This window comes from Gymnoscopelus braueri, assembly GCF_963280865.1.
Source record: "Gymnoscopelus braueri genome assembly, chromosome: 12".
NCBI lineage: Eukaryota > Metazoa > Chordata > Actinopteri > Myctophiformes > Myctophidae > Gymnoscopelus > Gymnoscopelus braueri.
In genome coordinates this window covers 32,766,255-32,791,899 of record NC_137614.1, presented here as the reverse complement: position 1 = coordinate 32,791,899, position 25,645 = coordinate 32,766,255, and the positions used below count along the sequence as shown (strand labels likewise).

The 25,645-nt window shown below is 42.1% G+C and overlaps 1 protein-coding gene across 2 annotated transcripts in view; it reads right to left on the bottom strand.

The window, feature by feature from the left end:
* mib2 (MIB E3 ubiquitin protein ligase 2) overlaps positions 1-25,645 on the bottom strand; it is a 60,685-nt gene that overhangs the window by 24,209 nt on the left and 10,831 nt on the right. Inside the window, exons 2-12 of one of the 2 annotated variants that reach the window (XM_080445090.1) lie at positions 22,658-23,050; positions 20,928-21,099; positions 12,261-12,367; positions 10,344-10,538; positions 8,749-8,891; positions 7,868-7,975; positions 7,528-7,650; positions 7,019-7,181; positions 6,067-6,200; positions 3,333-3,481; positions 1,507-1,663 (exon numbers count right to left, since the gene is read on the bottom strand). In XM_080445090.1, the coding sequence (XP_080301216.1) occupies positions 1,507-1,663; positions 3,333-3,481; positions 6,067-6,200; positions 7,019-7,181; positions 7,528-7,650; positions 7,868-7,975; positions 8,749-8,891; positions 10,344-10,538; positions 12,261-12,367; positions 20,928-21,099; positions 22,658-22,880 (1,674 nt within the window). In that variant the 5' untranslated portion in view covers positions 22,881-23,050. The remainder of the gene's footprint in view (positions 1-1,506; positions 1,664-3,332; positions 3,482-6,066; positions 6,201-7,018; positions 7,182-7,527; positions 7,651-7,867; positions 7,976-8,748; positions 8,892-10,343; positions 10,539-12,260; positions 12,368-20,927; positions 21,100-22,657; positions 23,051-25,645) is intronic. The other variant, XM_080445091.1, reaches the window with a different exon arrangement.

Sequence of the window (25,645 nt, the reverse complement as noted above, 5' to 3'; positions counted from 1 at the left end):
ATTCCATTATAAAATTAAAGTTAAATATTTCAAAAAGTATAAAACAAATGTGAAAACAATTAGTGGAGGTACGTCTACTGGCACAAGAACAAGAAATTTGTCACGGTCCAGGGTTTGCGAGACTAGCTCTAGACACACCCTCTTCTAGACAGCTCGCCTCTGAGGCACAACGCAGTAAATCTTTGAAATCTTGTTTGAAGTAACTAACGATTATGTCATCGATAGGCACTACCGATTATGTCATCGATAGGCACATTTTACTATGTACAGTCCACCTCTGAGACAATGTGTTTATAACAGTACTGCCCTATTAGAGAACATATATGATGAGATGATGATGAAAACAGCGAATCATGTGGATCCACATGAGAACAGCGTGGCTCCAATGTGGATCTCGGACACACACACAGACCGATCCGCTTATAGACAGCTAGCCTCCTGCAGAGTCATGCCGTAAAAAGGATAAATGTTCCTGTTCTGTAGATGAGTAGATATGTAGATGAAGTGTATAAGATGAAAATGATGTATAAATGTAAGTCCAGATCAAAGATATGAAATTACAGACACACGTACAGACAGAACCACACACACATGCAAACAAATAAACTGTAGGCTACCATTCCACATCAGCCGAGTACCCAGATTGGTCAAGCAGAATAAAAATGTTTGCGTGAATTCAGAGCACAGTTGTGGCCAAAAGCCCTAAAACAGTTAATTGGCCTAATGAGCCCGAGAGCTGAGCTCAAGCAAGCAGTCGACTCTCAAAGCCAAAGCGCCTCGCAGAGGTCACAGCACACACGTTTTTACGACTTGATTGTCAGCGTGCTGCTCATATGGCGAGCGAGGGTGACTGACGTGCACATGACGAGTGATCATGAACTGTCCCTGACATTTCCAAGTGCTGTGTGTGTGTGTGTGTGTGTGTGTGTGGGGGTGTGTGTGTGTGTGTGTGTGTGTGTTTATGGGAGGCCTTCAGATCTACTAAGAGTGAATGACGGGCTGTAAAATCCTAATCCTTAATTTAACTCTGGGAATATAAATGTAACCAAATAGACCTGTAAGAGTCAATTTGGTTATATTTAAACACTCTACAAATGGATAAATTAACACTGAGGATTTAACTGTGCAGGCTTCCTAAATGTGCCTGATGCATTTTAGGGGAAATTTCAGTCATCTGAGGGAGAAAGCGCATCCATCTTGTATAAAGTATTCAACAAATCTCTGAGAATGAATGTGTGTATCTGCCCTTCACGTATCCTGAAACCGCCTTCACATTTGGCATGTGTATATATGATGTCCGAAGGGAGTGCAGTTTCGAGTGTGATGTCGGTCGGATGAGTGGTTCTTCAGAAACGGCATGTGTCAAGATTACATTGTAAAGTCAATGCAAAAACGAAATAAATGCGAATTTGCGAATCAAATATTCCCCCAAGAGCAGGGATAGTTGGGTTCAAGTGGCTAACCTTCCCAAACTAATTTCTCTGGCCAGAGGGGGCACCTTCTTACCTGGAGGTTGACGTCGGCAGAGTGCTCTGACAGCACACGCACCACGTCTGTGAAGCCCTTGTTGACAGCGATGTGCAGCGCCGTGCACATGGAGTTGTTGAGCAGGTTCACGTTGGCCCCTTTGCTCAGCAACAGCCTCGCAATCTCCGCCTGATTACTGTTCCCACGCAACACACACACACAGACACATTAAACCCTACTCCATATCATGTACCATCATGTATATCTGCTGCTAATGCTCCACCTATTTTAAACCTCATCTTCCTATAATGCTCATTACGAGATGGAACCACTTCTGCCTACTTGCTCTGTGTCTCAGAGGTGGGCTGTAGATAGTTCGGAAACCTGGCATCATCGGTGGGGGTTCCAAGCTAATGGAAACTATAGCCTATCTCTTCCTGGAAAGTTAGCACGCTGAATGCTGAGTTAGCCACTGTCACATCAATAAAATAAACAAGTTTGAAATCTTGTTTGAAATTGCCACCAATGTTATCATCAGTAGGCAAACTATCCACAGTCCACCTCTGAGACACAGAGCGTGTAGACAGAAATGGCACCATCCTACAATATATACTCAGCATTGCTGAGGACCCATATATGGAGTTGAAATGTTCCTTTAAATTAATCCAAACCAGGATGGCCAGCAGCATTGCTGATGTTACTAAAACCTGCTGTGGGCCACTGTGTCATCGTCACGCCTTGCCAGTGTTGAGAAAACTACCGTGAAGCCAAGCAGGGGATGTGTACATACCAAAGCTCCCCATAGTTCTAAAACCTGCCATGTTTGTTTTGTTTACGTGATGCACTGCTGCTGAGAGCCACAAAACACAGATGGAACTAGTTATCCCTGAAGAGCGTTCGTGCTTTCAAGCAATGTCTACAGAACCGTCTTATCGTTGCATGGGTAGGGGTGCAACAATTAAATAAAATAACCGATTAATAATGGATCTCCATTTTGTGATGCGTTGTGAGCCTGTAGATCCGCTATTTTCACAGCTTTTGTGTGACACCATTGTGCAACAAAAATACAAAAAATATATTAGAAATAAAATAAGCTTAAGTGGTTAAACGATTTGTTAAAGTTTTTTTTATCAAAGAATTGCGCTTCTCGATTAATAAAAGTAATCGATAGAATAATCGCTAAGGAAATAATCGATAGTTGTGGTCTTAGACAGATGCGACGGGAACACTGGCTCACACTTGAGCACCGTCTGCTTTTTGCACGAGTGCGTATCGTATGACAGGACTATGCAAAGGTCTGGGTGACCCTGACCGCTGGTCTGCTGATTCTGCAGCAGCATTCTGTCTGTCTAAAACCCACTGGACCCAGTGTGTCATTTGATACCAGTGATGGACACAACCCAGGAGCAAGTATGGTCTGTCTGCCTGCCTGTGTACCTGAATCACAAATGCGTGTTGTTTTTGCCTGTTTAAACACGAAGATATCTGAAGAGTAAGTGAAATTCTGAGTTCATTTAAAGCTGCAATCCCTAACTTACAGTATTATCCTACCCAGGATTCGAACCCTGAGTTCATGAGGTTCAGGCAGTAATACTTGTCAAACAGTAGGTGTCCTACCCGACACCGGGATCTACATTTCTCAATGCAAGAGTAGGGAGACCACCTCACACCACTGCAGACGTACTAGCTATAGTTTAATATTACATATTAATAATGTTTCATTCATCAAAATAAATTCCAGACTACAGCTTTAACTCAGAGTGTACAAACTGAACAAAGGCTATTTGTACACTCTCAGAGTAAAATAAACACTGAGGGTTTTTAATGTAAGGACACATTTGCGCTGTGTGTCTGTGTGGTCTCACCCGAACGCTGTGTAGTGTAGGGCTGTGTCTCCATCCTCGTCCTTCACCTCGATAGAGCTGTTGGCCAGGAGCAAGGCCTTCACCACCTCCAAGTGGCCCTGGTGGGCTGCCACCTGTAGCGCCGTCTTGCCCTGGTTCTTGATATCCACCTGTGGTGGAGACACAAACCAACAGAGGGCTGACAACATGGATGGAATCGAACGTTGCGTTAGATGAACTTGTGGCGGGGAGGTAGGTGGACAGTTTGAAGGACAAATGCGACAGACAGTGGATAGCAAACCAGAAACACTCACCCTTATCCTTAAATATATATATCGAGTGGGAGTTTCCTCACAATGCGTATACTTGTATAAAATTATTTATACTGTATTTATTATGACCCCACTACAAGTGTGTGGCGGCGTCTGCATCTGCAGAGACTCCTTCCCTCTACCTGTGTTTTTTTATTTTACTTTGCTTGGGACGTTTCCAGGCATCAACCTTTGGACAGGTGTGTGCTATTGGTGTAGTTGAGTCGGTACCAATTTATAATGTGTTTACAAACATGACAAATCCCACTCGTTATATCTTTAAGGTAAGGTAAGTGATATTTCAAAACTTTCTAAAATAAGGGTTAAATAGCTCCATATTCTGATAGTACTCATTGATATAGAATGTTTGTTCAGTAACAAGAGTCTCCCTGTCTCTCCAGCTCTTTAGTAAGTAGAAAATGCATTTTCAGGTCGGGATACCCATTTTATCCAATCAGGGGAGAACTCGCAGAGGATACAGATTAAACAAGTGAAATTGGAAGTGATTACACAAAGAAATGAGCAGACAAAATTTGAACTGAAACTGGGCACCCTTTCCTGATTGGCTGATGATTGGCAAGCGGCAACTCACCTGAAAATGTACGTATTTTCTGTTTATTAAAGAGGTGGAGAGACAGGGAGACCCCTGTTACTGAACCAACACTATGGGAATGATTACAGTCAGAATTTAGTGCTTGACTTAAACCTTTAAACAAAAAACGTTTGTATTAACAAAATATCACTTACCCTACGTTTAATGGAGACCTAGTGTATATTTTTAACTGTATGAAGGTTAATCAGGGCAGTGCTAAGAACAAGTTTAAAACCCTTTCCTGGATACATTTAGATAAAAAAAACTATTCTACATTCCTACTTTGATACTCAATATCAATATATAAACTTGCCTCAAAGGGGTGATTCTGAGCCATCATAATTATGTGAAGAGCAGAGCAGATACGTATGCTCACTCTGAACTACCCACACAGGGCAACATACAATAAAGCAACGTAATTAAAAGTCTAGTTTCCAAATAAGGCATCAACCACAGTATATGAATAGTTTTGACATAAGATATTCGCCAGCGAGTATTTCACATTTTCGGATTGTTTATTTGTCATCCCCCCAGTGTGTAAAACACTCTTGCTTCACAAAGTGTTTTAAGAAGTCTTTGTCATTGAGAAACAGAGCCAATAGGCATGTGCACAAGATAAATAAAGTTGTTTTGGGGATGTCCGTCACTGTACATTTGCACATACAAATGCATTTACCCATCCTAACTATTAAGGCACCCAGGGAGCAGTTAGAGGTTTAGTATCTTCCAACACATAGATTCAGTATCTCCCATTATGATCAGCAATTCTCTACTGGTCATCACACCCTGTCACCTATTGTTCTGGACCCTATCTGCCACACAAGTCAAAACAAACAGATGGAACAGGTCATTCAATCCTTCCTCCAGGAAATAGCCTAGGAGATAATTCACATTTGCCTTCCCTGATGCCAATGCTGAGTGACGAATGAATAAAATGTTGTGTTCCCTTATAGGTGAATGTTATGTCAGCCCTCATGGAAGTTGCCATGAGTTATCTGAATGAGTATTCAGATAAGCTGTACAGGATAACGCTTGTGTGAGTGCTGGAATTCTTTTTCTGATTCAATCACTGCTGCCATGATCACTGGAAAGTGAACTCTTATGAATGCATTTCAGTTACTAACAACTCTCTGAAGCTGCCAATTATTTTCCTATGATTTCAGTGAGGCTCATTTGAATAGAAAGGGGGCTGATTTGGCACCAAATGTATTCATATTACCTAATTAAATAGCAAATAGCACCAAGATGTTATTTGCTTGGCAGAGTGGGTGCTTTGAGAATTACACCGTTTCTTGATTGATTGATTGATGTACTTTATTTAGAAAGACATGAGAAACAGTACATGGAAGTACAATTCACGATACAAGGTATACTAAACTGGATAACTCATAAAGCACTAAACTTGTTTAAAATGAGTTCCCACGCAGACAAATCATGATGACATATAAGAGACAGACAGATATACACTACTATACAGAACATCATACAATCAGCTTACAGGTTACTGTAAGCTGATGTATGTCCTATTTGTCCGGGTTTATTAGTGGCTACAAAAGCTGTGCAATCCTTTTGAGAAATCGGCCCTCAGAGTTCAAAGAATACTGACGCTTAATTTAAACTCAGTCATGTACAGTGTCGTGCGCTACAAATAGTAGCGCTACAAGCTCATGATACAAAGTGTTGAGAACTTGTAGATCGGCTATTCTCGGTATAGTATAAATCAGGCTTGAGGATTCTGCAATCTCAGTTATGCAGCTGCTGAATCAGTCCAGTGTTATGCAGACTTGATGAAGAGTGCTTTTGGAAAGAGCAGCCCAGGTTATGTCAGCGGGCAGCCCAGTACTGCACTCACCTTGTCTGGGTACTTTTGCACCAGCTCCCGTACTTTGCTGGCACTGCCATGTGCCGCCTCGATGACCAGCCGGCTGGGGTTGTCCTGCTCCGTGGACTGAGACAGTAGCTTCTCCAGAACAGATATAACAGTGCCTGGAGAGACCGACAGAGAGAAATGGAGAGGGAGGGTGGAGAAGGAGGGAGGAGAGGGAAAGAGAGGGAAAATGAAAAGAAAAAGGGGAGATTATGTTTATGCACTCTTACATACTAAAAACGCACTTGAAATTGATGTCGCAAAGTCCTTGGGGCCCCTTTTGGCTCCAGAGTGACCACAAAGCACAAGGAAAAAAAACAGACATCCATTAAGTGGTTTTGTAAAAGCATGTGTCATCACAGCTACTGGAATGAGTCAAAATGTCCACCACATGCTGTAAGGCCAGCCCCCACACACACACACACACACACACACACACACACACACACACACACACACATCTACAGTAAACACATACACACACCGCACTAGCATGTCACACAATCACTGAGGCGAATGTGATGTGACAGAATGGTTCAGATCATGAGAAACAGAGAAGCTGATGAGAATGTTCTTTTGACATGACGACCCGCTGCGCCAAGGAAGCCTCTCACCTCCCACGCAGCAAGTGTGACATTCAACATTTACAAACTGTAAACTGTTAACTGTAAACATTCAACTCAAAGAGGAACAGAGAGACCCTTGTCCACGTGCATGCGTTTTCCAGGACTCTTTATGCAGTGTGACCTATATGTATGCATGCATGCAAAGACAGAAGCTGGAATGAGGGAAGAAGTGGAATAGAGGAAGAAAAATTAAAACAAGAGAGAGCGAGAGTATAGGAACAGAGGAGGAGAAACCAGGGCTGGCTGTTCGAAGAGCAGATGCGGTTTAGAAGTGCCCCCCCCCCAGGGCGGTCCCCGGCTAAGTCCCTTACTTCCGGATTCGTTGGGGTTCTCGGCCGTCATGAGGTTGGCGTCCACCTCCACGGGCTGCGCCGAGAGGCACGCGGGGTTGAAGGTCCACGTCTGGCCGCCGAAAGCCACACGCAGGTCGCCATCAGCGTACACCTTCAACACCTTTCCCACCTGGCCGAGAGCCTGAGGGAACAGCGAGCAGAGGGGAGAAATGATACGTTAAAATACGTTAGAACTACATTACCTGGAAGTGTTTCCATTTTAACAAAAATTCCCACCCTAAACGTTTGAGGAAAAAGCTCTAAGCTTGATTACATCCCGACATATGGCTATTTTTCTACTGTGGCAGACATCCCTATTCAGTGGGATGTCTGCCAACATTAAGGCTTTACAGTGGCTGGTGAACAAAGCTGAGGAAATGCAGCAGGTCAGGGAGTGATGAGTGGCGTTAATTTAGATGCAGCTAGCGGAGAATGAAAGAAGTGTGGTCGATACTGCGGACAATTAGCGCAAGTCTAGTGGTTAGCACCATGCTAATTGAGCGTACAGGAGCCATGCTGTCCGTCCACTCTCCGTGGCCTGCCTGGAGTCTCTTGATGGTGTCAATGTCCTCCAATACTCGAACCAGCTCTCCCACACCAAAAGAGTTCACCTACAGGAAAAATACCAATATATATCAATATCACTTTGTGCCATGCACGCTGCGAGCTTTTACATCTGCTATTTTTTAACATTTTTGAAAAATCTTGAAAGTGTTTGAAAAATGTTGAATCATTTTGAATTACGAAAACGTTTCAGAACAACGGATTTAGAAGGCATTCGCAGAATCGGCCTCAAGGTCTTAATGGGTTTTAATGGTAACCCAGTACCTTGGTGAGAGCCCCTGGGTGGAAAGTCCAGCGGATGTTGTTGCTGTACTGGACTCTGACATCGCCCCGGTCTGTGATCCTATGAACCGTCCCGATACGACAGATGTACTGTAAATACAAAAGGACCAGCCTCAGTCAGGGTCACCCAGCGCACAGCCGGCTGTGAGCTCAACGTTCCCTGTAGCAGCACTGATTTTGAAAGCAGCACACACTCTGTTTGCTTTCGCTCTGTTTTCTGCCAACGTCCATTTGAGGTTACAGTTACATAAAGCTATTGTATGCCTGTTTCGACAGGCAATATTGAGCGTGTGAGGCAACGTTTGCCTTATACAGTACTGGTACAAGCCACACACACACACACACACACACACACCCTGCACAAACAACAGTTTTAACAGGCAGGAGAACGTGAGCCAAGCACTGCATATTCCACAGCCTTTTAAAAGTCGTCGGGTACAAGCACATAAAGATGTCGGCTTCTTGAAAAAATGTGGCTTGTATCAGTGTAATTTGTCTCTCCAGACCATCGGAGAGGCTTGAATACTAGAGTCCGACCAGCATATCGGTCTGGTCGATATATATTATGCAGCCGATGTGTCCCGATTTGTAGCCACTTTCCACCTTTATTTTGGGCATGTCATTTTTGGTGATAAATGTCTAAATGTTTCAAAAATAACAGATCTACAAGCTCAGCTATTTTTGAAAGATTTCAAATAGGGCTCAAGTGTTTAAATTAAATAAATGCTAGTTAAATGTCCTCAAATACACATTTTTATCAAATCTAAGATGTTAAAATTGATCAGAAAATGTTGCACAACAGTGGTCTAGGACTCTCTAACGTCAGGATCGGACTATGGCATTGGTCAGGCTCTATTGAATACCTCTGCCATCTTGGGGTTCCAGCCTCCATGGCCCTCCTGCATCTGTCGTAGAATGTCCACCTCCAGGAGACACTTGACCTTGTCTGCTTGTGTGAAGGAGTGACTGTCTGTGCTCTCCTGACGCTGCAGCTCTGCGTGCTCTCCTGGGGGTTGGGGAGGTCAACGAATGTGAGCATACAACATCACGCACACAAAAGAAACATACGTGCATTAACATTAACACTTAATAACACTTAATTAACACTTTACTTAAAAATGTGTTGCAGCTGCAATTGGACCGCTTTTTTCCGTCTACACCAAAATTCTTTGCCAAAAATAGCCGCTCTACAAGCTCACAACGCGTCGCTTTGCAATGTGCTGTGAGCTTGTAGATCGGCTATTTTTGGCGAATGTTCCCCCCAGAATAGGGATGCTGGGGTTCAAGTGGTTAAAAAGTGAACATCATCATCATGAATTTCAACAATATATTTGAATATTATATATATTTGTAATATTCCATTTGTAGCAGTAATGCGGTCTCTGGAGTAGTGCTGAAGCATTTACTCCAGTGACGTGAAATAGATTTGTTTTTCCTTGACCACAAATGCTAAGAATGTCATTTAGATGCCATGTTGTTTAGACAGATGCCAGGATGATGTTTTTTTGAAGTACTGAATTGTTTTCTTTGCACTGTATTTATGTGACCATTTACCCTGTCGTTTGTTGACTAGGGTTCATGTTATTTACTCTGACTTCACACTTATAGGTCGCTTTGGATAAAAGCATCTGCTAAATGCCCAAATTGTGAATTGTGATGTCACTGGAGTAAAATCTGTGAATGTGAAAAGTACAACAATTACTTCCTTTAGCCACTACCCTCGGTGGCTGTGACATTGTCCTTGTTTGTTCTTTATGGCAAAAATAGCAAATATTTATGGGGTTGATGTAATGGAAGCCATAGACCAGAGTTAGAGGTTAGAGTGGTCCAGGGGTGATGTATTTCTGTAGTTCTGTCGTTCTCTTGCCAAAAGTAATTGGGATTGTTGCATTGGATTTTTTTTGTGTGGCAAAAACAGATACTAGTTTTATGATTGATCATGATCAAACTACACCATGGTCACAAGTCTTGAACATTATCAGTTCAACACCACAAATGCGTTTGTTCGGCATGATGACATGTAATGTCCTCACCAGGGTATGTCAATTCATTTGCCACTTGTTAGCAAATATATTTTTAAGACACACAAAAGCTTTCAAAATTCACAAGCAAAATGATGAATATCGCTTAAGCCTGTTAACCACAGACCTTATTTCAGGCATTTACCCCAAAACACATAAAAAAAACAGACTTTGAGAGAGAGAACCAGGAAGTGCAAAATGCTGAGTAACCTTTCGGGTTTTAGGAATACAAACCTTGCCACTCTACATGCTGGTGCTTGCCTGTGAAATGCATTACGGGAATTGTAGGAACATAGAATGTTGTCCAAAATAGACAGAAAGGGGAATTTCCTCTGTCAATATGGGCTCTATGGTACATTTATATTTGTTTTCATGGACTATACTATGGTAATCATCAGCAATGAACTCAAATGCACATCAACAGTGTGTTTCCCTACCTAGCTTTGGTAGGTGGTCTTTGTAGTAGAACCCTCCCTGGACGTCAGACATGTATTTGAGGTCCACCTTGCCCTTGTGGCCCATGCGGTAGACATTGGTGGTGCCGTTCGACCAGGTCACACTGGCCACGCTGCGGCCAGACTCTGTGTCCCAGCCGCGAATGTCCACTACCTTCCCAACCTTACCCTCCCCTCCTACACACACACACACACACACACACACACACACACACACACACACACAGATCAGACAAAGTGTAACAATTTGAGTGCGTAGGACAAGTGTAGGAGGAACAGAGCAAAAGTGAAAATCAACTTCCTTAAAAGAAACTTGTTTCAGTAAACACAAAGTGGAATTGGAATAAAAAACAAAACACACAAGCACAAGTCATGCATGATCATATATCACATGCTAACATCAGAGGGTCTATTATGCAGCAATGAAATAAGAAATGACATTGAAGGCCATGGTGACACTGACAGACACAAAACAGTGTGTATTCTGTGTATGAACAGAAATGATCTGAGAGACTAGAATTTATAGAGATCATATGCTGGATTCCATGCTGTAACCAAGGGGGTCATCCACAGCTTTTCTATGAGCCATGAACGAGAAAAGCACTCTGATCAGCTGTTTCAAGGACAAAACCCCTTCTGCCATCAACAACCACAAAACTGAGTACAATATAATAATAGAACATTTGCGATATTGTCCCTTTATGTGTAGAGAAACCCTTAGTTAACCATCAGAGATGACAACGTAATCAGGTAGCCTCTGTGTCTGACAGCGGTGACTGAATCAGTGACCCACAAGAGCAGAGGGGGAGGGGAGGGAGGGTCTTCAGAGCATGCCCAGAACATCCCACATGCACTTACCGTACCGCATGCACCGTTCAAGGCTGATGAGTGACTGTGCCAAACCCAAGGGCCTCATTTTTCAAAGACACCAAGAGGACATTTTGACTCATTCACTCTAGCACAAAAAAGGGAGCGATGCTATTCTCAGAGATAACCCCCCGCCAACCGGGAAAGGCAAAAGCAATAATAACATTTCATTCTTCCCCTGAAGGGGACATTCAAGGGATTTAATTCAGCCTACTAAATGGGCTCTGACTGTTCTCAATATGTATTGGAACCGCCAACGAGCAAAGGTCATTCTTGTATCTGAGAGAGGGCATCTTTCAAACTGCAATGCTGCAAAAGAAGGTCATTACAGTTATGCCTGTTTTATACTTAGTAGCATGCCGGTGTCGCACACCTAGAATAGAAGATCTACAAGCTCACAAAATGTCATATGGCAAGACATTGAGAGCTTGTAGATCGTCTATTTACGGTGCGCAACACCCATGTGCAACTAAGAATATAACTCAGGCTTTACGTTCATAATGATCCACAGTGAAGGCCAAACTCCCTTGGCTCTTATGTGAAGCCGCAGTCATTTGAGGCCCTGCTAGGCCAAGAAAATTCCAAAATCTCAAAACAATAAATATCCCCAAAAGACTTCTACTTCTACTTCCTTATAATTGAGCACAAGCTATATTTAGCATCATGGGACATCTCTGTACGTTCCACCATGCTAGTTGGGAAAGTTGGGAAACAAAAAAGAAAGGAAAATGAATGTTAGTGAGCAAGGTCTCTTTAGGCGCACACAAACACATCTGTGCAACAGACTCCGAGTGAGTCAGCGGCGATATAAAGTGCATGCAGACGCACCAATTAACACAGGACATTTCATGGGTTAATGAGGGAGACGTGAGCTTAGGCTGTTGCGGGTGGCGGATAGTGAAACGCTTTGAAGACGCAGACTCCATGCTGAAGATGGTGGGGGGTTTCGGGGAGGGGGGCTGCTGAGTTGGCAGCGCCAGGTTAGTGAGATGAATGAATAGCCGTCAGCTCGGTGCTTCCCGGCCAACTCACCGTCTTGGTTGCCCCAATCCCAATCGGGTCCACGAACCACTTTAACCCCCTGGAAGATTCCTTTGAGGATGATCCGCGGGAGGTTCTGCCTCGGTGCCAAGGTCACTCTGTGCAGCGGGGAAAACAGGGTAGGAAAAAAAAGGACATATTCTCCATGAAAACACAGCAAGATCGCAGCACTGCGGCTTAAAACAGGGTAGGAAAAAAAAGAACATATTCTCCATGAAAACACAGCAAGATCGCAGCACTGCGGCTTAGAATGGGACATCTTAAATTAAGACCGCAATTTAATTTACTGCAGAACCACTTAAATGAAGGCCATGTTAGGATTTATTATGGAACTTCTTAATTTAAGACCTCATGAGACTTGCTGTAAAACATTTATGTAGAGAGCACAATATAACTTGTGAGGGACATTACGATTTAGAGTCGAATAATTAGAAATAATGCATGATGAGTATTGTATAGGAAAATAACAGTGGCTTATACCATGGCCACTTAGAGTGGTTTATACTAGGCAACAAAAGGGCTGCGTTTAAATTTTTTACTTTCATAATGAAAATCCATATAAAAACAGCAGACAAAACCTATGTTGGACTGGTAACCACTATCTAGTCGAAAAAACTGCTACCAGTTGGTTTATTGTTGTTATTATGGTTACATGTGATTTAATAAACTATGAGCATTGATTTAGAAGGTGATTAAACTGTTAACCAGGACTATGTTTGAGGAGACCTGATATATGACTTTAACCTGAGAGCCAGTCGGAAAGGAGTATTTCTTCCATGGCCCTGGTATAAGACTAACTGTACTACAGATTAGAACATTATAAATTTACATTACAAAATTATCCCAGGAAAGCACTAAACCCAAAAGTAACATGTCTGATACTTCTGTATAATGAGCGGAACCAGAAAAGAGTCTGGTATAGATTCTACTATAGAAACGTGCAACCCTTTAATCACATGAACCCTGTTCTGGGCATTTCATAACAGACGAACAGTCTGCAAAAAAAAATCGGCTAACATTCGACCAAAATTGCAGATCTACAATATCACAACACATTGCAATACAACCCCGTTGTGAGCTTGTAGATTGGCTATTTTCACTATCTGACGTACAACAAAGTATATAGGGTTTAAGTGGTTAAGACCTGAGGCTACACTGAATACGGTAAGTAAGCCAAGCGCCTGGCCTACATTATGCACCCACTAAGTGGCACACAGGAACACATGCCACACTTAACAACTTTGGCTTGGAGACATGCAAAGTCATCCACAAGCCCCAAAGTCAGAGCAAACACACAGATACATGTAAGACATGGCCTCAGAGGGCAGATAATTGTATAGAGCATGAAGGGGAAAAAAAGCAAGTTATCCTTTCTGTGGTGGCTCTTGTCAGAGAGGATGACTTACGTGTGCCTGCACAGTCTTCCACATTACAAAGTCATGGCTGTCTCTGACAGGATGTAAGAACCACGCTAAACTAAAAACACATGGAGGAAAACTTATTTTGTTTGGCCTGCCGATATCAATCTGCTGTCAGCACTGTAACCACAAACGCACCTGCCAAAACTCCACACTCCAATGACACATGTATAAAAAATAAATAAACAGACATTCACATCTTTAAAAAGGACCATACCAAAGTCAATACATGTCATTCATTGTCTATTCACATTTGTGGCTCTGTACATAAATGTTATGTTTCTTGCTAGCTTTTATCCTTTCGTGCTCTTTTATTACGTTTCTCTCACAATTGTGTTTTTCTTTAGTTTGATGCTGTTAAGTGCTTTGTGACCGTTTTAAAACGTGCTATACAAATCAAGTTTATTATTATTACGTTTTTTATTACATATATAATGTAGTAATCATAGACCATTTCCCTGTTAATGGCTTTATTTTTTGATTTTGTGTTTGTTTACATTTTCTCCAAAGTCATCATCTAGTCAAATGATGGCTATACATCATTATGTGGTTATTGACGTTTGAATTTAATTTATTAATAAATCTTTCCTCAAGGGACTATTTAAAGGTCGACTTTTAGATAGATAGAATACTTTATTGGCAGTTTTTAAAAAATCATAACAATGTCATTAATTAGGAAAACGCCAACATGGACTATACACAAAAAAGCAGTAGCTTGTTTCCATTGTGATCCACCTTGAGACATAGAACACGCAACAAACTGTACAAACAACCATGAAACATAGAAAAATGTGTCCTTATGTATAAAGTTGGGCAATACATATAGGACATTTAATATAAATCCACACATTAACATGGATTAAAACATATGATTATGAACAGATATATATAACAGAATCCAATGGCTTCCTTGAAAATTAAACAAACCATGGTATGCCTCGGAAAATAGTTGGCACTGCTGTAATGTCAAGTATACTATGAGTTGTCAATAGGCTAAACATGCCAGACCACCCGGTATAGTCCTTTAAGAAATTGAGAACCAACTCTGGGCAACGTACCGTATGGTAAAGATTTGATCAGATCTCGGTGCAAAGGAGCTCCCTATTCCCATGCTTTTCCGACAGGGTCAACATCCAGCTTCCATTTCTACACTACACCTTTGGGTTACTTGATCCCAGCAAATCCAGTGTGATCCAAACTTCGCTCCCTTGCCAAACCAGGGTTATATCCTGCACGTCTCCCTCTTGTGCCGGTGACTTGGCTAGTAGTCCATGAAGGTTAAGAGCTAGCCCTGGCTGGTGACCCAAGGTTTTTTAGGTTTCCTGCTCATACTGATGGAACAAGCGATAGGTACTAGTAGATAGTTGGGTAGGAAGGTAGCCTTGTGGCGTCTTACGTGACTTAGTGCTGACTGACAGTAAATCTTAACGCGTGACTGTCTGGGCTGGGTAAGGACTGTGTCAAGGACAGGTGTGTGTGTGTGTGTGTGTGTGTGTGTGTGTGTGTGTGTGTGTGTGTGTGTGTGTGTGTGTGTGTGTGTGTGTGTGTGTGTGTGTGTGTAAAAATACGGCTTTGGGTCTAATCCCTAGACAGCAGGGCAATCCGAAAGCAGGCCATCAGAGAGCAAAGCTCAGTTTGTGTGAGTGTGAGTGTGAGTGTGAGTGTACGTGTACGTGTGCATATGCACATGCCAAGCCCACTTGTCAGGAATATCTGTACAGAGAAAAGACACTGTACCAATTTAACAAAACAAAAAAGTACAATTTAAAGTATGGCAGAACAGTTCAGATACAAGTATCTGTGGTTATCAATACACCTCACACAACACCGCTTGTTGTTGTTGTTGTTGTTGTTGTTGTTGTTGTTGTCTGACTACTCTGAGCACAAGACAGCAAACCCAGCCGAACTAACTGTCACGTCTTTCTGCTGGACCACATCATCAACCTGACCCGACTTGTTGACGTGTCGATCTGTCGAAGGATGGACATTCACACAAGGATGAAAAGGGTGCATGACTGCACGTCAAAGGCCGGTTGGGGGGGATGCTGGTCATTCTGAACAAATCAAGTGCATTCTAGAACGATGGATCTCAAAGTGGATTTTTTTACTGAACACATCAGAGATTATGAGCAGAAAGCAGAAGTACGGATAGGAGAACGGACGAATTGTGCATAGAATTTTAAATTGAATTACCCGGATCCTATCTGAACAAAAATTCCAAGGATTTAAAAAAAAATGTAATAAACTAAACTAAACTCCAAAGAGTATACAAATGTAATTAAAATGGACCATTAGTAAGGTCCATTTGTACACTCTAAATGAAATGAACACGCAGCGTTTTACTGTATGGTGAGTAGAGTTGCCGAGGTCAGGTGTACAAGCAGCGCCTGATGTGTGAGAGAAGGATTACACCCGGCTATACAAGAGAGCTTCCCTGGTGTTGGCTCTGTACATGTTATTCGAGTGTGTGTGTGTGTGTGTGTGTGTGGGGGGGGGGGGGGATTAACCGACTGCAAAGTTGTTGTTTGCCGGCCCCCCCCTCCTCCTGTCAACATATGGTACACACATATGTTGCCTCCAGCACTGTCAGCATGCCATTACCTACACATGTCTCAATGTACTATTTAACACAAAAAGCACCGTAACTAGGCCTGCAAGGCTGCAACTATTGATTATTTGCTAAGCGATTATCCTATAGATCACTTTTTCGAGTAATCAACTAATTGAGAAGCTTTTCTATAAAAGAAATTTTCAACAAATCAACGCTAACATTTTGTAACTGATGCTTTATAAACAAATGAAATCTATTAGTCTGATTAACCACTTAAGCCCTATTTTGTACTTATTTGTACAGCAGCATCACGCAAAAACAGCGAAAATAGACGATCTACCAGCTCACAGCGCGTCCCATCACAATGCATAGTGAGCCTGTAGATTTGCTATTTTAACTATTTTCATTTTTTTTTTTTTTATGTTTGAGCAATTATTTTCCCCAAAATCAATTATTTTATTCAAATCTATATATTTTTTATAATCAATTAGATCAATTAGTTCGATTAACTGTTGCACATCTAAAAGTAACCAAATGCAAGTCAATAAAATAACACCATAAGATGTCACAGTGAAGAGTAAAAATAGCCATCTTGCTGCTACATTCATCTTGAATGTATTGTAGGACAGAAACTCGATATCATTTGGGGATGGGGCTGAACTGGACCATTAAGATTTGTGAATATTTATGATTTATTACTTTATTTTGACACTACACACCTAGATCCACACACCACCAATTACCTAACACACCTCTGCTAGGTGGGAGATGGAAATGCTAGCATGCTAATCCGTGCAGGGGAGAATGCTAGCATGCTAATCCGTGCTAAATCTGTTGTGATTACAATGGAACAGTGATGTACATCCAGCTCTACTGCACAACCCTTTTGCACCCGTGTTTGTGGAGGGGCCTGTAAAGACAGGTCAATGACTGTTTATGCAGCTGACCATGACATAACGTCCCCCAGGGATTTAATACAGCATGTATGTATGTTCTGTATGTAAATGTTTTCCAAAATAACGCCAGCTACTAAGCTACCATGGTTATTTGTTTAACTATTTAATGCATCAGTCTCAGTGCCATCTCCATCTCATAAAATCAACCTCCTTTTTTTTTGCTTTATTTGGTACAGTGGAGAAAACACGAAACACTGAGAAAGATGCGGAGTGACATGCAGCAAATGATCCGTCCGTCCGGTGATCGAACCAGGGACTCGCTGTCATGTATTAGAGCCCATGCACCCTAAACACTCGTCTAGCGAGTCGTCGCAAACATCAACCCCCCCTTTTTTGTAAACAAGCCCAAACCCCCAACTCTCTACGCAAACCCGTTATGCAAAAAAACATGTGCCTGTTCTAGTCGAGAAAACAAGGCAAATGTGTGTCTTTCACAGCAAATATCAGTTGGCCACAGATGTAATCACTGAGGATCCAAAGATAAGACAGGACTACTGTCAGCACTGCTTGTCACCATGCATAATAAGCATGCATAATAAGCATAAAGTCAGAGAGGATTTGAGAGGGGATGGGATTGTTGTCTATTTGTAGCCAGTGGTATCCAGCTAATGAGGGGTCCAGTTGGCATAAAAGTGAGTGTGAACAGTACGTTTCTCTGGTGCCTTCCAGCACGTACAGTCTTTATCCTGTCCTTTTCAGGCCAGTGTTGTCTGAATGCTCCATTCACATCACTGCTGGCTGGCTGGCTTTAGCTGAGTCACTGTCTCTTATGTCACTTCAAAGTCCAATTTATGCTTTGATGAAAAAGTGTCACTAGCTTCAATGCTCGACAAGAATGATGCATTTTCAACAGAAGAAAAGCAGACCGATATGTCACATGTCACTTTTTCCCCCTTTAGACTGCAATATTATATTCAAATGACTCAAATTAGAAATGCGTTATACGTGTTCAGAGATTATCTCAACATAAACAAATGCTGTATAGGGCTTTCTCATATGTCTCTACAATTAAAATGAAGATTTTGCTCTGATCTCTTGTGAAATGTTATGGAACATTAAAACACTTTACAGTAACATTGGGCCTTAAAAGAAAAATGTAATCATAGTTGTGTATGTAAGCCAATGATTGTAATATAATACTTAAATGGAAACTTAAAGATACCTCAAACCAAATGGCAAGCAAATCTTTCTACTTTTAGCTTTAATCTGATCTTCATGACTAAGAAAAGCTGTTTTTGCCAATATAGCTTAGCCTTTCTTAAGCAATAAGACTACAGTTGTGTGGGATTGTAAACGGGCTCTATTTAATTTCACAGATTAGGGGATTGGATGGTGCAGCAGGACACATTATGGACATAAGTGTTTGTCTGGACTTAATCACACCATATACTAGGAAAAGGGGACCAGCAGCTTCCCCCCCCCCCCCCCCACACACACACACACACACACACACACACACACACACACACACACACACACACACACACACACACACACACACACACACACACACACACACACACACACACACACACACACACACACACACACACACACACACACACACACACACACACACACACACACACACACACACACACACCTAATTTCTGGCCTTGTATTACTGGCCATTTACAAACTTGAATCACCTTTAATCCATACATCAATAGGATGAGGAATGATGGTGAGAATGCAGTGGCCTTGGTTGAAAGTAAAAGGAGGAGAGTGATTTATCGTCGGTACTGTTTGTTGGGTCAAATAGAGGTGTTTGTTCCACCAAAAGCCTGTTTCAATGAAGGACATTGCTGAGCCAAACAACATTCTCCACCAATGAGAAATCAATACCGGAGAAGAAAAGCTGGGCTGAGAGACAAGATGACACTAGTGAGCCTCAGCCTCCATCACAAGTTCACAACTCACAACATGTAGCTTTAGTGTCACTGTATATAATATGAATTAGTCAAATATATACCAGTACCTAACTGCAAAGATTTACCAAACAGGAACACTACATACCAGAGTAATTACAGAAATTGTTAGGCCATGTCATGCAGTTCACTGGAGAGAATCTTAAGTAAATTCCCTTTGTATGCTGAGCCAACAGGCACCCCAGCAATATACCCTGCCTTACAGTACAGTACATCATTACATAACATTGTGCTATCCTTGCAGTATGGCCCAAAATAATTAAATTAACCTCTCTCAAAGCCATGTTCGCTTTTTAGCTTAACCACTCTCACCCTGGATTCCCTATTTTGGCTAGGTGGAGAAAAAAAAGAACTACAATAATTTAGTTCGTTTTTTGTTTTGTTGTTGTTATGTTGTGTACTGTATGTATTGTTGTGTTGCATCTGTGGACTTTTTTGTTTAGTTTGTTATTCATGGTGTGTTTAAATACAATATTATGCTGGCATAGTTGGATTACTAGCTCACAACGGATTGTAATCTTGTAGATCAGCTATCTTTGCCATTTGTCTTACAACGTAGTATAGGGCTTAAGTGGCCAAGATTATCACACCAATGTGACTGCAAAATAAAGGTAGTGTAAGTGATATCTTTGGGTGAAAACAAAAAGTTTTGTTAAAAGGTTAAAGCTCTATACAGTGACAGTGGTAGTAACAGGGATCTCCCTGTCTCTCCAGCTCTTTAATAAATAGAACATACATTTTCAGGTAGGGATACCAATTTTATGCAATCAGGAGAGAGAACCAATCTTGTCAGCAATTTTTTTTTGTTTCATCACTTCCAATTCCATCTTGTCTGAGTTCTCTTTCCTGATTGGATCAAATTGGTATCCCGTTTACTAAAGACAAAGAGCCGGAGACCCCTGATACTGAACAAACACTATCTACAGCAATGATTACAATCAGAATATAGAGCTATTTAACAATTATTAAAACATTTAAATAATAATAAATAAAAAGCACTTACTGCCCCTTTAAATGCTGGATACATAAGAAAATGACTTTCATGAATTTTGCAGTCATGACCTTGAAAAGCTCTTCGACACTCATCATAAAAGCACAGACAGGTAGAGATGGAAATGAGGGCCTCGTCTGTGCTAGAATTTAGAAGAGTCCCGTGTTCCATTTAGTGCGTCACACATCCCTCTCTAAAACGGGGACGGGCCAGCTGACATTCAGACAGGGCCTGGAGGGGTTTGGAAGCTTTACTGTGAACTGATGCAGAAGAATGGATTTTGCAGGGGAGAAGTCACTTGAGTAAATCTGGGTGCACTCGAGTCGACACCGAGAATCATCTCACTTGCCATTTCTCCAAAGGAGGGCCAACTGTGGTTCACTGGATCCAACTCAAAATGCCAATAGACAATTGCAAGAGTGCCATTTGCTTGTTGGTCTAATTGCAAAGCTGCAATGTATTTTTGCTACTTTATTACCGTATCTTCCTCCCTAAATATATTTTTTCTCTTAACTGCTTTAATGGAAAAAACAAAAGATTACACACACAGAGTATAATTTTCTTTATGTCCATACTCTTTCTCTGAATTTCCTGTCTCTCTCCACTATCACTATAAAAAAGCTTAACAGATTATTATTATTACGATTATTATTATTGATATACCAGTGTGAGTGTTCAGGTGCTCTATAGAGGAAGTTGAGTAATTTAGCGAAAGCTGGCTGTTTAAATGAATTGCACTTCACTAGACAAACATTTCAAGTACATGGGAGGGTGGGTGAGCTGGGCTGGGTGAGCTGGGGGGTGCAGTACTCACGCTTGAGAGTGTGCAGTCTCATATCGTTCGAAAGCGTGGCTCAGGTCATGCTTGTTGTTCATGTAACACTGGGTACACAGGTCATAGTCGAAGCACACCTTGCACTTCCAGCGCATTCCCATGATGCCGTGCTTCTTGCAGCTGTCACAGATGATGTTGGAGTGACGCACCCCTGGGGGATCGGAAAAGGTGGTTGTGTCAGAACAGGCTCAGGGAGAAAGGGTTTCGGAGGCAGACTTATTTGTTCCTTTACATTAGTTGACCACAAGTTACAACACAACCTCCTTTCATGTACCATAGTCAATGTTATCACGTACCACAGGGGGGAATGGCTATGGTCGCCGACTGAAATAACCTAGTGTCTAGTGTCAACACTAGAGCAGAATATAACATACGGGCTACCTGAACTAGCCTGTGTCTTAATTCAGCCTTGTACCTTTTCTAAAAACTGTGGTTGTTGCTAATTTTTAAAGACAAAAAATTTGGGAAAGGAAATAAATAACTGGTCAAATTCAGAATCTGCCGGCTACTGTGGCCAACAAAGTAAGGATCAAATCCGATACGCTAAAATGCTTTTATCATTGCTTTTATTTGACCTGCACTATAACATGCAAGTCACTGAAGGAAACGTCATGTCCTCTTAAACGATATTAGTTAACACACTGGCTGTTAGCATCAGATGTGGAAGAACTGAAGCGTGAAAGGCAGATGACAAAAATATGCCCTCGCCCCATGTCCCTGTCGCTCTTCACCCGCCTATCCCCCCCATCTCCCTTTCTGTCCCTCTATTCTCTCGCTCCATTAATTGATGGCAGAACATCCGAGGCAGAAAAATGTTGCTTTTAATTGAGCCAAATGCAGATGAATGTTAGCATGATGACTGGTAGCATGTTGAAAGTTAGCGTGTGTTATTTGAGTCCAAAGGTAGAGCAAGATGTCTGATGCAGAACGATGGTCTCAAATGCACCTCATTTACGGGAAAAAAGGAAAAATCGCTACTGTTTAAACGTGCAAGAAAATGCTACAAATATATCATATAACCCTGTTAACTTCATTTGAATGGTCTCAACTGCACTTCACTTATGGAAAAAAAAGGAAAGATCGCTACTGTTTAGGCCTGTCCCCGACTAAGGATTTGTTTAGTCGACTCTAATTGGCGACTAATTGCCAATAGTCGACTGGCAGTCGACTAATAAAAAATAAATAAAATAAAAACTTTTTTTTTTTTCTTCTTTTTTTTTTTGGGCCAAAATACATTTTATTTCAAAGGGCCAAGTCTACACAGTTTGTTTTGTCTCCAGCAGAGTTTCTAGTGTCTCTATCTCTCTCTGGAAGAGGTTGCACATGAACTCTGCAGCCGCACTGAGGCGCTCCAACACAAACAATACCAATACAAAGACGAGGAATAAGAAGAATAAAGTGGAAGTTATGTGTGGTTGCAGGTGTAGACTTGGCCAAAAAACAATTGAAAAATGTTTTGGCCCTTAAAAAAAAAAAAAAAAAAAAACTTTTTTTTTTTCTTTCGACTATCGGACCCCCCACGACTAACCAGTCGACTAGTCGACTTAGTCGAGGTCAGGCCTACTACTGTTTAAACGTGCAAGTTTAAACATTTAAAAAATATAATATAACCCTGTTAAACTTCATCATGTCAACATTTTTAAATACAGTAAACAGTCCTAGCTTTTTTTTAAACATGAATATGAAGAGAGCTTAGTTGTCAGACTTACCGATCTGAGCGTTATCATAGAGCAGCAGGTCATAGGCTCCCTGGTAGCCGGTTCGGTAGTTGGTGCGCGTGCCACTGTCCCACTGCACCACCACCGTCTTGTCTGGCGTGGTGGTGCTGCCCTGCCGGCCGATCTCCACCACGGTGCCCACGTGGCCCTCGCCGTCGTCCTGGTTCCCCCACTTCCAGTCCAGGCCACGCACCGCGCGCATGCCCACCTCCATGCCGCCTTTCCTGGAGCCCGGCCCGGGAAGCCCCAAGTGCGACGGCCGGGACCTGGCGCTGTCGGTGCTGCTGCGCCTCCGGGGCCGCTGCGGAGCGGGGCCGGCCCGCCCGGAGGACAGGGAGGGCAGGGCCGGCACCAGGGCCGTGTCTGGGAGCAGATCAGGGGTGACTGGATAGACACAGAGACACAGTTAAGTTTTTTTTCCCAATTTCTGTTTATTTTTCGGCGGCACGTCTTACGTCTTGCTACCTTGCTAATGGAAATGACAAAACCACTTAAAGGAGAAGTTCACCCAAAAAAATACTTATTTTCTTTCAATTGCACACCCCATGAAGCCTTGAATTCATGGATTTGTTTTTGTTTTTGTCGCATTCCTAAGCCAATAATTTGATGACTGGGTGTATTTCCGGTAGGACACACAAATAATCTACTTTGTGTCTCCTACCGGATACATTAGCCGGTAGGGGACAGGAATCAAATTATTAGCTTAGGAATGCGACAAAAACTTTTAAAAAATCATGAATTCAAGGCTTTATGTGGTGTGCAATTGATAGAAAATAAGTAATTTTTTGGGTGAACTACTCCTTTAAAGCGGATGCATTAAGTGACTGCCTGCTGAAGGACATATGCAAGTATAATCCGTCATTAAAAAAAAAATCAGGAGAGCATTTGTTGACTTTACTGGGAGAATATCTATCAAAGTCCTTACTGTGCGTCATTGTGGAATATCTATCAGAGCCCTTACTGTGTGTCATGGTGGAACATCTATTAGAGCCCTCGCTGTGTGTCATGGCACACTTCTGTATGGCGACAGTATGCCCCACATCCACGTTCTACTGATAACTCTGGCATTTGAAATTCATAGTGCCGGCAACCCGAAACGAGAACGAACACAGGAAGCTGTAAAGATCGGTGTTGAGGCCTGAGCATGGATGTATCCTTAAGTCAGCAAACCAGACAGGATCCTTTCCGGGGAGTCATCATGACGAAATCAGGGGCTAGCCAGTCACTTTGCCCATAGTCATCAGTCACATGCCAGTACATGATGTCAATACAGCCTGCCTATCATACACGGTAACATTGAATAACAATGAGATTCCTAAACTGAAGGAGTATTATCCCCATTATCATTTCAGTATGTGTGCAGTGAACGTACTGTACATTGAATGACTTGTTTGCGTCGGCACAGGATTCTATTACACAATAAAATCCTCAGTGTTAATTTTTCCATTTATAACACTATATGTACCAAATATATAACCAAATGGACCCACACTGAGTATTTTACAGGAGTTCATCTGCCCCATATATTAATAAGCAGATGCGTTTAGATCCGGGTGAGACTGGCAGATTTGGAGGAGAGTATTTCAGTCCATCGCTCTATTTCCTCCCGATGTACCTTGGCTGCCAACCGTGGAGACTGCAGCTTTTTACATAACAGCCCACAGAGTGAACTGTGTGTGTGTGTGTGTGTGTGTGTGTGTGTGTGTGTGTGTGTGTGTGTGTGTGTGTGTGTGTGTGTGTGTGTGTGTGTGTGTGTGTGTGTGTGTGTGTGTGTGTGTGTGTGTGTGTGTGTGTGTGTGTGTGTGTGCGCACAGACATCAAATCTGTGCTAGACTGAAGCAAGAAGGTGAAAATGAAGCTACCAAATGGGTCAAAACTAAGCAAATTAGGCTGATGTTCAGTCACCTAACGTGGTGGAGCTCTCATGATACACATACTGTATATGTTAGTGCTTCTCGCTCCAAAAGACAATTTCACACTCACAGCTCCAAACCCAGTGAGATTCTGCACCCATTACTGGCCCATGCTGGCAACACTGCCGAGGATATCTCTCACCAGAACCAGCCACAATATAATGTCCAGCAAACCTCTAACATTTTTATTTATTTATTGGCTGATATTCAGATTTAGAGGGGGAAAAAAATAGTTTTGCAATAATAGGTCCGTCAGTCACGATACATTTGAGATAACATTTGCACGCTTCATCAAGATAACAATTAATGTTGTTTTAGCATTAATCACTTCACCTGGCATCCCTACTTTAAGGCATGTCATTATGGGGGCTTTTAAAAAAATGGTCAAGCATTTTCAAAGATTTTCAAAAATAGCAGATCGTCAAACGGGTCACGATTCGACACGTTGTGAGGTTGAACATTGGTTATGTTTCAGAATGAATAGGGCTTAAGTGGTTAAAGGCATCTTCTCAAGCATACAAGCATATGGGAGGTGGGGGATACAGTGGGTAAACGACAGGCTGCTCATACAATCATTTCCTGGCCAACATCACAGCATGAGCCTGATTTTTATACTTCATTGATCGTACGACACATGTCACAAGCCGAAAATAGCAGATGCGAGCTTGTGGATCTGCTATCTTCGACGAGTGACACAGTCATACGTATACGGTATAAAATAAATTAAGCATTAGCTCCTTTTTAACTCGAATAACAGGTCTCATCCAGTCAGCTGACATTTCAGCCCAGAGAAACAGAGTCTAGAGAGCTTCCTCCTCACGATCCATGACTGTGTGTGTGTGTGTGTGTGTGTGTGTGTGTGTGTGTGTGTGTGTGTGTGTGTGTGTGTGTGTGTGTGTGTGTGTGTGTATCCCTTATCAGGAAATGCTCAACCCACCTCCCTTATCGCACACATGCTACAGGAGCGTGTGAGAGCGGTGTTTTATTCAACAGCTGTAGTGAATTTTGCATGCGACAACTTGAAGATGACACAGCTGTTTTTTCTTTTCCACTATGATCTTAGCTA